Here is a 14,723-nt window from a genome sequence, read left to right as displayed (position 1 = left end):
GTTTTTTCTTTATTTATGCACATACTATGAGACAATTTGACCGGCACAAATAATTCACTGACCTGTGTTTCATTCCCTGAATCTGTGCTCATCTGCTCTGAATACGGGGGAGGAGGTGCATCCGAGGAGTCTTCTTCTTCCTGGTCACTCCCTTCACTGTAACACTCTGGGGCACGCAAACACATACACAAGCACATGCACACACGCACACGCACACACGCACGCGCACAGATACACACACACACACACACACACACATATGCTTTGTAAAACTGGAGCATAGTACAGTGTAATACTTCACTGGAAGTGAGTAAGAGAATATGAAAATGAAAACGCAATAATCCGTTGTGCAATTATACTATTCATCACAGTGATAGTACTGCATATTCACGGATGATATTAAACCTTTGGCTAGGTCCAAATATCTCACGCAGAGGTGCATAAATTATGATGCCTAATAGTTTATCATTATTATAATGAAATCTTATTATAATGATAAACTATAATAATATCTTATTATTATAATACTATCTTAAAATGACTTGGTATTGGTATCTGCCCAGTGCTAAGATTATGGTCAATATGATGGGCCAATATAATGACACAACATATGTGCACCAGAGAGGCAATGCATAACATTTGTTGCATTCTTCCTGTTTCGTAACTGGATGTCTGTGCTCGGTGAATGTGGAAACTGGTTCCGATTTTGCAATTGTGTTATAATGTGAAACGGCACTATTGGTGTCACGCATGTCCAGTGTTAATTAAACTCTAACAGAGTACATATGAGTCCAACTGGTATCATGCATAACAAAATGTACTGTGTATACAAACTTAACAGTCATAGTAATTCAAATAATAACAGTATGATAACAAGAAGAAGGCATCACATGACTTACCACCTGTGTTATCATTTGGGTCATACAGAATAGCAGCCAGCCCAAGCTTATTCAACCACCTGCAAAAGAAGCATATAAGAAGCATAGATGATACTGATTAGCAGTCACTGCTTTTCACACATTTAGTGCTCTTCCTCTTCCTCAATTTCTTACCTGTTCATCTCCTCAGTGCTCTCTGCTGCGAAGTAAAACATCATGACATCAGGGTGGCAAGCCTTCATGGCACTACAAGAGATCACAGGCAGGAAGTGAGATACTAGTGACAGGAAATGGGATGGAGATATCAGGGACAGGGTTGGTAGAATAGGGATACAACATACTGTTGTATCCACTTATTAGTGCCACACGGGAAGTAATCAGACATAAAAATGTATGTAGCTGTTCAGTTCTGGTTTGGAACCAATGCATTAATACATCACGGTCTACTGCAAATCAATTTTTTATTAACCCCGGCCAGAGACAAGGAGTAAGGTAGAGATGCCAGGGACAGGAAGTGAAGCAGAGATACCAGACACAGAAAATGAGAAAGAGATGCAATAGACAAAAAGTGAGATACAGACACTAAAGACCGGGAGTGAGACAGTGACATCTGAGCCAGGACATGAAAGAAGGGATACCAGTGATAGAAAGTAAGACTATGGCCATGTCTGAATATCTACAGTATACTTCATGCATATCAGATACTTTATTTCATATCAGAGGTAATGGACTGCATTTGATGCCTCTCATTCACTCATTCACACACACACTCACACACCAATGGTAAAAGGCTGCCATGCAAGGTACCAATCAGCTCGTTGGGAGCACTAAGGAGTTAGGTGTCTTGCTCAGGGACACTTGACAGGCCCAGGGCAGGGGATCAAACTGGCAACCCTCCGACTGCCAGACAAACACTCTTACCTCCTGAGCTATGTTTCCCCGTAGGTATGATGCATAGAGGTGACAACACAATGAAAGTTGGCACCCAATATCATTGTCAACTTGATCATCATCATCATAGTTCAATTCTTCAATTAATAACTTAATTCATTCACTTTGCTGGTTGGATGGTAAAGGACAAGATCATGCATTCCATGTTTTGTATGCACGGTAATGGTAAAAACGTGTTGCTTCACTGTCTGTATGTTTTATTACAACTCAGCTTAATCACCGTTTATAGAATACGGAGGCCATGAAAGACCAAAAAAGGCATTTCACCAGGTAAGTAATTTTTCTATTGTAGACAGTCAGAACGATAATACCAATATTCAGGGACTATGAACAGCAAATGCATTAAATCTAATTTATCACCAATTATAGCAAATATATAATTAAAGAATAGATACAAAATTAGGAAAGGGCGCTCACAACCATAACTAGACAAAGTAGAGGGAGATGGATATTTTTTGGTAGAGTTTATTACCACCTGTGAAGGACTCTGACTTGCAATTGTGACACAGCCATGTTGAGAGACAGAGACACCAGAGACAAGTGAGACAAAGACAGGAGGTAAGGCGTACCACAAACCAAACACTGACAGAGGCAAAACAACACAAAGCGCACCTAAGACACATAAGAAAGCTAACAGTTGAGCTAACAATTTCACTGTTATATGATTTGACTGTCATGGTACTGTTGAACAATGTAGATATTTCAGTATTTACATTATAATATGTAAGGTCTTTGTGACTAAAGCCATGAAATTCTCCCAAACATGAGCAGAAAAGAACCACATTAACAGCCAAAATTGTTTAAGTTCATTTTGGAACAGGAAACAAACTGTGCTGTAGTCAGTACAGTTCTAACTGACTCATATGCCCATCTACTTCCTGTGTGAAAGAAATGCTGACAGCACATTACTTGAAATGGTTGTGGTGGGCGTCTGATTACCGAATAAAAAATCTCATTACTGTCATTTTGATGTGGAAGAATAATGATTTCACAGCAACAGACATCTATCATCTATCAAATAGTCAGACAGCCATGATACTCAACATGATGGGTTCACAGTTGTCCATTCTAAACGCAAATAACACAGAGGTGTGCTTAGAATGACAAACAGGAAATGGAAACTTACTACTTTTTCTTGCATTCCATTGCCCGGTCAATCATGAAATCCGTTAGGTTTATGTATCCTTCAGCCTTTTCAGCCTATTACGACAAAGCAACAGCAATTCAATGTTTTAAAAACCTAGATTTTTAACAAAATTGGGTTTGTTCAAGTGTTCTGTTTTATAAACCAAACGTCAACCAATCAGCACTGCAACGGTAATTTGACTGGTTTGGGCTCGATATGCCTAGCAAAAACATTCTCTGGGGTTCATATTTGAAATTGTTTTGACTGAAAAAAAGTTGAAGTATTCACAAGCTTACACTTTAAACGATAACGTTAAATGGTGACAACGAGGTACACCACTGATTAGTTATCAGAGAACAAGCACGTGTGCTCTTCAAGATCAGCACTTAGCATATTATTAGCACTTGTTGAAGTGAGGCCTCAAAGTGGAAGAGCCTTCCCCCGCTCCACCCTGTTTTTGGTTTATAGGACAGAATATTTCTCAAAAAACATGCTTTCCAAATTATGATGTATGCAGTATAAAACCTATTTTCAAAAGACCTTCAAATTTCCCCTTGACATTTTGAAATGGCCTTCAAATTTCCCATAGACATTTTGCAATGCCTGCAGCATGCTCAGCAGCTGATGCTTACTCACCCAGCTGTGAGGAAGACATACAGTATGCTACCATCAGTCTGTGACCTTTCTGCTGCAGCCATATTGGCTCTTATGGACAACGTCCAACGCCAGGGTGACTCACCGTCGGGCACGCGTACCAGTAGAGCGAGGACTTCTTCAGCACAAACCAGTACTTCTTCCACTTCATCCCCAGGAAGCCTTTGTCTTCTCGCTTCCTGTAGAGCCAGCCCTGGTGGTCGGGCTGACCCAGCTCTTTCACCGAGATCCTCCTCCGGCTCATCGGAGCATTGCCTGCGCGAGACCGTTTCGTTAATTTGAGTCCCCGCTGCACATCGATTTTCCGGGATGAATGCAAAAAGTTCAATGTCTGTTTCTCATAGAATGGCCCAGAAGTGACCCCCGGTTTCTCTTCGAAGAGAGACACGGGGCTGTAAGGAACGGCAGCGCTGCAAGCTGCATTCTGCCGCCCCAGAATCAGACAGCATCAAAGAAGCGGAAACTCAGAAATCATGAACGTGGTAGATGGACCAAGACCACATTGCTTTGTTGTTTGTGTGCTGCAGGCCACTGAGACAAAGCGCATGTCCTGCTTGTGTGCAGGCTGTAACATGACACCCTCTATAGCAGGGATCCCAAACCCCACATCACCACCACTCACATTTCATACTATCTGCATAGTTTGATGAAACTGTGCAGAAATTAAGCTCTGTGGATGTTTGTTAGTAACCGCAGGATTATAGTTGGAAAGAAACATTTTGAATTTGAATGCATATTTTGGCGCTTTGAGGCCACATGAAGATGGATTCGTAAGGTCCGTTTCATCAGGGTGAGTTGCAGTGAATATCTAGAAAACCAGTTCCATTTCAGCGATACTATCTGGATGGACAGATACTACTCCAGGTAAGTGGAAACATACCTTCATTAAATTTTTTGGTGAACTGCCCCTTTAAGTAAATTTGTGTTATCTGTAAATTACATCTGAGCCTAATGTTGGAAAACTGCATGACTGCCGTTTTTTGTAATTATGTTTCCATAGCTGACACTCAGTACCGCGTATCTTTTTTCCACTAATCAACCCGAAGAATTCTATAAACAATTTCAGGAGACTTTCACCAAAGACAAAATTTTGCAAAAACTGTTCGCTGACTGAATAGGCTTGGAGAACATGCGAACATTTCTCCAACTCTGCAAACTCCTTCTACTGAGCCCGTTTAAAGTTTCTAATCAACACCACCCAACCAATCATGCTTACAGTCCGAGGGGAGGAGCCTGTCATGAAGAAACACTTTGGAAGCTCTCGTCTCACCTCTATTCTTCTTCCTGGACTTCTGTCGCAAGGAAACCTTCAGAAGGAGAGAGAGGAATGGTTAGAAAGGTTGATCAGGATAGCAGAAAACGCGAGAGGAAGAGGTGATGACAAGACAGCGTAGGGAGGAGGCAGCGGGACAGCGGAGGTCGTCACTGCAGGGGTACACGAGCCGTCTGCCACAAAGCCCCGAGCTTCAGCCGCTCAAAGCTCAACGGCTTCAACCACTGCTCCACTCCTATCAGCTTGGGGCGAGCATCCTGTTTCTCACCGAATCACAAATGCGGCCCGCCTCTGCCTTCAACAGCTCTCTCTCGCTCTCTCTCTTTCTCTCCCTCTCTCTCTCTCTCTCGCTCTCTCTCTCTCTCTCTCTCGCTGTTTTTTAATGTTTCACCACTGCCTGTGTTCGTGCTCGTTAGACATCAGTTATATATAAGTGTTAAAAGTCCTTCTCCTTTCTCTCTTTCATGAGGTCAGAAATCATGCATTTAAGTTGCTCATCTGTTTGCGAAGAAGAAAAGTGCATTCATTAAGTCAAAGGATAAAATGTTGACTAGAAACCTCAGACAGCTGTAACACAAACAATATGCAAAATGTTGCGTACGTTGGTCCTGTAAAATGAGAAACTGCCCATTGTTGTAATGCACATGCACAATTGCAGAATTTTGTTTTATTAGGAAGTATGGGAGCATAAAAGTGAACAAACTTTACTTACAGGGGTATAGCCATCAGCCGCCATAGGGGGAGCCACTGAGAGGGGGAAAGCGGCCTGCAAGAACAGAAAAAGAACAATGAAGACTGAAGGTTAAAACCTGCTGCTTGCTGCTGCTGCTGCATTATATTTTCAGTCATTGTCTTCCTTTTCTTTGTCGTTTCCTTAATGATCCTGTCATCTACTCACAGGCAATGCTGGATTGAATCATCTAATGAGAATGAAGTAAATTATTGTCAATTTGACTACTCAAGGAGCTGTTAGTTGGTACTAATCTGAATATTAGTATCAGTCAGGATTAACATCTACCCAACCAGTTGCAATGAGAATCCTCCAACAAGAACAAAATCATATTTTCCATATCCAGGCAAGTATAAATTTAGCTTGGGCAAGTAGTAGTTTGTTACCTACTTGCCTGACCAGCCAAGTGTGAAATAACCTTAATGTTGCACCCTGTCACATGCATGTCAGTCTTCAGTTGCCCCATGGATTCCTCAAGTGATATCAGGATGCATGAAATCTTGGCAAGACAGGTCCAGAGCCTACTTATTATTTTAACAACCCTGTCATAACTCATCAGGACAACAATCATGTCCTGATAACCCATTGACATTGGCTTGTCTAAACACTCACCTCTTATAAAAAATACTTACTTTCACACTTTTCCCACTTCTAAACTATCTGTAATTCACTAGGGCTTTAGTTTATGCCTGACCAGAATCTCCTGGATATCCTAATTTACCCATCAATAATTGTGCATCCCCCTGCTTTTACATATGCCAGTTTCCTTAACAATATCCTTAAATTAGCAGAGCATTTATCCAGTAGGTGACAAAGCAAATATGAAGTGTGACAGAAATGTCAATCGCATATTAATGAAACAGGTAGCATGCGCTTTCAGCAAGCAATATTCGCAGTGAGTCAGTCTTTGGTCTGACCTCAGAATGCAGAAGCGCGCAAATGCTTCTCGCATTTCCTTTCTTTCAACGCTCGAAACGCACACCGCAACACGCCAACGAGCACTGATCTGAATGGTGCGGTAACCACGGCGAGGAAGTTTCCCTTTCATCCACGGCTTTGTAGTTAGTAAAGATATTCCCAGCAGAACCGATGTGTCTTTAGGCACGTCACTGGCGTATTCACTGCCCAACCACAGCGGCAAATTGTTGAATCAATGAGGAGGAAAAAAAAAAAAACCTGCCTCAAAATTCACAACCCAGCCTAGTTCATCACAGAAATAAACACAAACTTTTGAAGCAATGAGATTTTTCCAGCAAGTTCACTACTTCCTACGAAATAAATATTTACAGATCGAGGGGTGAAACTAGATATGAGCAGTCATCAGACAAATTTCAGATGCAGAAATTGTGCAACGGCGAAGTCAGAATTGACCAACTTCCTGCGTTGCGCTGTGGTTCCTCATTGCCAGCGTGACAGGCAGCAGAGAAGAGAGGAAAACAAAATAAGTTTGTCTTCAACAGAAACAAAAACACAGCAACTAAAATACAAATCTAGCCTATATGTCCCTCCTTTATGATCATAAGGTCATAACTAAGATAGTGAATACAGTATTCCAGAATTATCATGGCACTAAGTTATCATCAAGCAAACACATTCTGAGAAACATTATAGATACATTCTAAACATGGGGCAGTCAGGCTTATTTTATTTTAATACACTACTAGCCAAAGAACCTGGAAACAAGACCTCACAACCAAAAAAAGAAAGTCATTCTAATCACTGCTGCCAGAACAAAATATCAAAAAGGAATATTTGTGTAGTTGTGTTTTTGGTACAGCTACATAAAGATTATCCTAGAGAAAATGTGCTCTTGGATCATCTTTATGAATACTGAGGTACAGAAGAATTCAGCCACGAAAGAAATCAGACTTGAGTCTCCTAAAACTGCCTTCTTATCAATTGTCCTGAAACACCAGCAACTGAAATTGTTACAAAATAAAAATAATTTGTAATCAATAACTTCACTTGATGTGCCCATAAGAAAAAGCTTGTGATCACTCTCAGCAAAGTAGCATTATGTCTGTAAAACCATCACTTACAGAAACAGATCCGTACACCAACAAAAAGCATGATACAATCAGACAGTTACGGATTTACTCTTCCCCTCCTTTTCTCTCAAAGCACCTGTTGCCACGGCACCTGTTCCTCTGAATTACAGAACAGGGGAAGATAGGTTGATCTAGATCTGTGCTGCTCTCATCAGCCAGCGATTCTGTTGGCCGCTCCTGTCCCAGCTGATAAATCCATAGGCTCAAAGCATCTCGCGGTGCCGTTGATTGTGTCGCCTACTTACTCAATAAACAAGAAGCTTGGCGATTATGAGTTTCACGGCCCCGCCTTCTCATTGGATAAATGCACCTAGGATGAGTCACCGCAGTGTCACAGCTGCGACTGCTCTCGACAGCTCGACTGTTCTCTGTGGTCTTGATTTGAGGATCAAGGAGCCAGAACAAGCGAAGAACAGCAGTTGCAGCGGAAAAAAAGATGAACTTCTAAATTTGGACAAAGGCAAGAAAAATGGGAAATGTTTCTGTAGAACAGAAGCCACAAATTCAGTCAGCAGGGAGACCTTACATATCCTCTTTTAAAGGTCCAGACGTCTAGATTAGTTATGTATTCAAGCACATTTGTGCTGCCATTCAATTTCTTTGTACTTTGTGTACTCACAAGTTACCCAAGCACAAACAAGTGTTTTTTGAAAGCTGGTCTACTCTAACTCAAGGTACCGTATCATCGTTTCTCCATAGATGAAAATGAATAAACCGCCTTAAAACTGTCCAGTTACATTTTTTTGCATCTTCCTGTCATGGTTCTGTGCTTCCGTCTCTGTCTTTCCTTGTTGGGCCGCCAGATGGCGGCACTTCTGTTTTGTGTCCTGCGTGTACCCTGTTTAATTGTATTATTGTTTTCAATTGTTCAATTATTGTTTTTTGGTTGTCTCTTTTCCCTTCCCTCCCTGTGGCCTGATTGTGCATTGTGCCCTGCTGTGTCTCGTCAGTGTCTTGTCTATTTAAGTTCCCTTCTCCCTGACTCAGGTGCTGGATCCTTGTTTGTGTGTGCCTGTGTGTGCCTCTGATTGTGTTGTGCCCCGCGTGTTTCCTCTGAGAGTAGCTTCCTGTGTTTTTGCCCACTTTCCGTTTTTTACGTGCTCTTGGATTTTTGGATTTTCTTTGTCTCCTGTGTTTTGAAGTTTTTCTTTGCGTTTTTTGAGAGTTGCCCTGCGAGGCCTTTTGTCCCCTGCTTTAGTTCCTGTTCTGTTTAGTAAAGTCTGTATTCACACCATTTGGAGTTCCCCTCACTCTGCGTTTGGGTCCTAACCCCCCACGCACCCTGACATCTTCCGGCATGTGGAGGACAATATGAAGCACTCCAAACACATCTAGCTGTATAAATTAATGGCATGTAAAAAAAGCTATGTGAATCAGTCTGAATAAGAGAGACTGCAAAGCAAATACAGTAGAGGAAATGTATATGAGGAAGCTATTTAACAGGATTGCTCTTAGCACCACCTCCCCCAGATGCAAAAGCTGTAGTCAAACTTTGGCCTGGATTCAATCAACTTTTTTCCTTACCTTTGCCTAACAAATACAAGATCAGTACAGTTTTGTCAATGACCAAAATTATTTGTGAAATAAAAAAAAACTTGCATTTATTTGTAAATATACAGTGGGGACGAACACTGTTGTCAGTGTACCCTGCTATGTGCTTGGTAAGTTATTACACTCTGAATGGCTAAGTGTTACATGTATTTATTTCCTTTTTTCAGGGACACACTTAATTCCTCACCGTCTGCCACATTCAGGGGCCCAAGGACAGTCCCAGTTGTTAGATCCACCCACTCTTGACCTCTCATTCCTCATTTTTTTAAACTTCAGAACATTAAGAAAAACATCACCAGGACACAGTTTACAAACCTGGTGGCAACAATTTTGCTAAATCGGTCGATTTCATTACATTCATTACATCATCTCAGGAAACTATAAGCCTCCCAATCCCATTCACGCCTTTTAGCTAAAGCCTCCCCATGGGTTTTGTGCTGCTGCAGAGCTATTGTGAAGCACAGTATGGCCATTCTTTCTCACAGGCTGTGGCCGTGTTAGGGTAGTACATTCTGTTGGGTCTAATTCTGATCAGCATTGTCCGTCCGTCACACGGATGAAAGGATTGGCACTGGGTTCTCCTTTGAGAGCCCTATTAGGATAATGGCCTTGTTTCCTGATGTAACCCTGTAGCAGAGCGGAGTACTCTGAGTTAACTCTTTAAGTGCTGGTGCTGTGCTGCCCATGCACACCAATCTTGACATGTAGCAGTTGCCTGAATGCTCTGCAGATAAGAAAATGGTTCCTGAATTTCCAGATGTTTAGAAGTCACAATATAGCTTTCCAACAAATTTGAATGGCGTTCATGACCACACAGAGGATCCTCTGGCCCACATTTAACACATGCTTTGCTTTCGTTACAAGTTTATTTTCCTTCACAAACACAGTGTGGACAGTTTCGATTGCTGAACTGGCCAAACTATTTGTGAACACTTCTTCAGATTCTTTCAATTGTGAGTCGAAGACAGGGAAGATAGGGAGAAATGTTGGCTGAATCCAGGCCTGTGTGTTGAAACTTGGCATGAACCCTGTACTTTCTGACGCGAGAGAGGAAAAGCTACCTGCTGGATGCTGGTACCAAATGCTAAAGGTCATGAGTACATTCTGTATCCCAGTGGCAGTAATTCTGCACCAACATTTGACAGGGTTGGCATATTAAGGATATAGGTTTCATTGTATGATATGTGATATATGTTTCTACCAATTCTATGGTTCACACAAGCACTGTGTGAAGCTATATTGCTCTCAAAATAACCTTCCCATGAATAACACCTTATATTACAAGGCCTGCATTCATTTCTATATTTTGTTACACAGACAACTAATACATGGATGTTATGGAGATGGATATTATATGGATAGTATAAATAAATGTATGTTAAAATTTATTTATGGACTTTTATCTAAAAAGTATGATCCATTGTGCTATTATTCTTATCCTAGTTCCAATTCACTCTCTATGGAATTCTGTTTTACTACAAGCTCCAAAATTACGGAGAATTCAGTAATCTGTTCCAATTTTAAATGACGATACACAAAATAGACAGAATATAGGTATTTTTATTTTAAATTTTTAAAAGTTGGATGAGTAAACAGTTGTTATCATACTGTATGGCTGTACACATTCTCAGTGATTGTCATAAGATAGTTGCAGACTAATTTAATATTTTGCACATCTATCCTGGCAAGAGCACATGGAGGGGTGAAAATGCAGGGCATTTTGTTCTAGGTATTGATGATGGCCCATAAAAACATTTATGAAACAGGTAGTTATTCGTCTTCTTTCATAAATTGGAATTTATTTTGGACAAATACATTTATTTTGTGTTTTTTCATTATTAAATATAAGAACAACAAAAAAATGCAGCATGTGCATGTATTTCACATATCTTCTTTGTTTGACAATGACAACTTGCCTTAATGTTGAAGCAGCTGACATGCCTTTTGGTCCTTTCGCTAAATTCTGTTCGCTAAATTCTGTGCTCAAAACATGTGCAATTCTGTAGTCCTTTATAGTCCTCCTTTGATGCAATCAGGCATGCACTGTAATTTCTTGTATACTTTCTCTTCAGTACATTCATTTAAGTGCAGTAGCAATCAAACCAAAAGATGTGTTGCTTGAAATAGCACACACAGCTCTACAGGAAGTCAGGATATGTACCGTAAACTGCAGTGGGTGCTAATGATCATAGCAGCGATATGAATATTCCTGACATTGCAATTGCTGCCGCTAAACTTATCAGCGGGGAAGTTTCACTGTATACCTGGTGGAAACACAGTTCACAGCGTCTACTCTTAGACTGGGTATAGTTACATGCTGAGTTTTGCCAGAAACTAAAAATGTGCATTTTGCATGCCAGAGTGTACAGGGACAATTTACTATCTGGCATTGGAGGTAAGACAGAGCACAAGATGTGCCATAAACTTCCAAGATATTTTACAGTTCCCAGAAAGAACAAGCTAAGAGTAAAAATTTACACAAAAACAGCTGTATATCCCTGGTAGGGATGTCTACAGCTGCTTGTGACAAACTTGATGCTTGATCTCGCCGTCACCTGATTGGCTGAACCTGCCAGCTTTTAAAACTGAGATTTTTTTTCACCTTTACACAATAATATGTAATTATACAATGCACATATTAAACTTAGATTTAGCACATAGTGATGCATGTCTGAGTCAATTCATGTATGGCGAGGTATAAAAAAGAGATGCACATGCACAGCAGTCATGCTAGATGGTGTGCAGGTGAATAAGGAAAAAAAATAAAATAAAACCCACTGCCATTTAATTTTTGGAGTTTAAAATAAAATTTTTGAAATGACATAAACTAGAAGATATTGCGACGAAAGCATCAAACACACATCTGTCATCGTAAACGTCTGTCCCAAAGTCAAGGAGACACACTAGGGCTGTTCACCAATCAACCTCAGCTGTGCCCGCCTGTTGGTGAGGCCACCACTATCCATGGTCCTGAAGGTTTTGGGAAAAACCAGGAAGCTCTGGCAACAGCCCAAGAGGAGGAGGCTTCCAGGTTCCTTCCCACTGCCAATCACACGTCACAGCATTTTTATTAGCCTTCACGCTAGTGTTCAAACCATATTTGCCAAACATTGACTGTTGCCTGTTCGCAACAAATGTTTGACAAACTGACGCCAAATCAATAGGTTTCTGTCAGTCAAAAAAAGACAATACCTGTAGACTGCCTGTAGTATGTAGCATATATCTGCATTTAGAGCTCACCATCATCATTGTACAAACAGCTGCTGGCATAGCTTAGCTTGCCATGCAGTGTATAGCCTTTTAATGACTATTACTTGTCCACACATTTCCTCACAATGAGCCTCAATGTTTTTGCACATTTTATTTTATTAAAGGGGCCATGGTCCATACATTCCATCTACATGTCAGATTATCAAATCAGCTGCTGCTGTGATATGGCAGAGAACCTTTTGATACGAGCAGGAGTAAATGTGGGCAACTTATAAAATTTATAAATATTTGTTTGAAAAAAGGGAAAAAAAAAAAGAAAAAAAAAAACCTGCTTAGCCAAACTTCCCTTTTCCATCTTTGAGGGGAAAAGGGTAAAGAGAAAAGGGAAAAGAACCTAAATGAAACCTACATGCAGGGATATGAAGCAAGTGTTATATATACTACCTGTAGTATCCTCCAATATTAGTCACACCCATGATAAAGATTAGCGAAGAAGGCTGTATAAAATGAGTAATACAGGTAATAATATATAATATACTAAAAATGGGAGAATTCTGTTATTTTATGTTATCACAACTATTTAGAATATTTTTCCCAAAAAGACATGTCACAAATACTTGATAATGATTTAAAACTAAATCCAATAAAAAATAAATCTGTATTATAACATTATTACTATTATTCACTGGTACTAAAACAAAAAACTGAAATGTTTGTAAAGGGGACATCCACACACTGTAAGGAAGGCATAACGTAGATGGTGTGGTAATTACGTTAATAACTAGCAGTCGTTCATCTGTGTTCAGCTGAATTTTCCACCCATACACACTGTTGCCTTTAGCTCTGCAATTACAGTGGCATTCCAGGAAGGACATGACTGAAAATGATTTTTAAATAGATCTTAACTAAGAAAAATGGTTGCCTTAAGAGAAAAAGTACCAAAGAAATTCACAGTATTCCAAAAAAAAATGGCTCACACAGCAAAAATAAAAAATGCCAATAGTGAAGAGCAATAAAACAGCCAGGTCCTGCAGTTGGGCTTATCTGTGCAGCTACAGAGGAATTCCAGTAAAGGCCCTGTGTTTATACCACAGCAGACAGGAGGGCAAAGGGTAAGCCTGAGGGAATTCTGCTCACTGAGCCACAGAGAGCAGTCGCCCACTTCCTCCAGGGGGCGATAGAGACCACGACTATGAACAAGAGTCTGGTGGTAAGCCTTAATGCACACTTCCATCTGTGTAAGTGTTTCTCACCATGTGCTTAAAAACCTTTGACCAGACCTCAAGATGGCATCCAAAGTAATCAAACTATGCACACCCAAGCATATTTAGCCTTTTAGCCAAAATATTAAGATGGTGAAAAGCTAAAACCACAGTTTTTGACGCAGACTACCTCTTTAATCAAAGGGCCCTCTGAATACAGACATAGATGCCTGCACTCCAAAAGGGCACATTCCAGCAGAAGCTTAATGCCATTTACTTAATGCCATCACAAACTTTCCAGTTGGCACAAGCCACTAAGTTTTACCCAGGCATTAGACAGTAGGTCATTTACAGTCATTCCAACAGGCATTTAAATGCATTCATTCAATTTATGTGAATCTGCATATCAATCTGTTCAAGCAATATTGAAACCCCATTAGTGCACTCCTTCAGCGGAGAATAAAGACACTGTAAGTCAGGGGGTTTGCAGTGATGGCTATATGGGAACACAATGCAGTGTTCAGTGGTGTTCATGAGGTCAGTGAAGGAAAAGATGACAGGATCCGGATCAGGTCTTAGAAATGTTCTTACCGCTTGAGAGAAAGACCAGGGTCTGACTGCAGGGTAGCTGTATCTGAGGGTGAAAAGGGAAGGGAGAGAGCATTTAACCAGCTGCATGTGAACTCACACAATAGCCAGTAATCAAAATACTGAAAGACACCAGATGGCCACTCAGCTTTTTAAGAACATACTGTAGGTTGGGATGCAAAGTTTTTTAAATTCAGTATAAATTAAAGAATAACAGATGTGGAAGAGTTTGTAGATATCAGTCATATATATTTCATGTTAAATAGGTGCTGCATTCAACCAGAGGTTTATGCAACCTTATAAAGTCTTGAAGTTCCTTGATGAAATGGTTAACCGTGTTTTCAGCCACTGTCAAAAAAATTAAGCGTATTCATTCTCTATGGAAAATGTTTCCATTTCTCTGGTAAGATGCGATAATTTCTTTTAAGGACACAGAGATTATTTGGTGGGTTACAGGGTAAGATTAGTCCACAATTTTCCTGGAAGACCTATCTGCAACCTTGTTATTTCGA

The 14,723-nt window shown here is 40.4% G+C and overlaps 1 protein-coding gene across 5 annotated transcripts in view; it reads right to left on the bottom strand.

Moving 5' to 3' along the window:
- LOC118228867 (connector enhancer of kinase suppressor of ras 3-like) overlaps positions 1-14,723 on the bottom strand; it is a 58,799-nt gene that overhangs the window by 5,044 nt on the left and 39,032 nt on the right. For 3 of the 5 annotated variants that reach the window (XM_035420434.1, XM_035420406.1, XM_035420415.1), the window contains exons 15-22: positions 14,215-14,257; positions 5,595-5,648; positions 4,826-4,916; positions 3,695-3,864; positions 2,956-3,029; positions 1,053-1,124; positions 900-958; positions 63-166 (exon numbers count right to left, since the gene is read on the bottom strand). In XM_035420434.1, coding sequence (XP_035276325.1) covers positions 63-166; positions 900-958; positions 1,053-1,124; positions 2,956-3,029; positions 3,695-3,864; positions 4,826-4,916; positions 5,595-5,648; positions 14,215-14,257 — 667 coding nt within the window. The remainder of the gene's footprint in view (positions 1-62; positions 167-899; positions 959-1,052; positions 1,125-2,955; positions 3,030-3,694; positions 3,865-4,825; positions 4,917-5,594; positions 5,649-14,214; positions 14,258-14,723) is intronic. The other 2 variants (XM_035420442.1, XM_035420425.1) reach the window with 1 other exon arrangement.

The sequence above is a fragment of the Anguilla anguilla genome, chromosome 1 (genome assembly GCF_013347855.1).
Source record: "Anguilla anguilla isolate fAngAng1 chromosome 1, fAngAng1.pri, whole genome shotgun sequence".
In the NCBI taxonomy this organism is placed as follows: Eukaryota; Metazoa; Chordata; class Actinopteri; order Anguilliformes; family Anguillidae; genus Anguilla; species Anguilla anguilla.
This window is presented reverse-complemented; position numbering and strand designations above follow the sequence as displayed.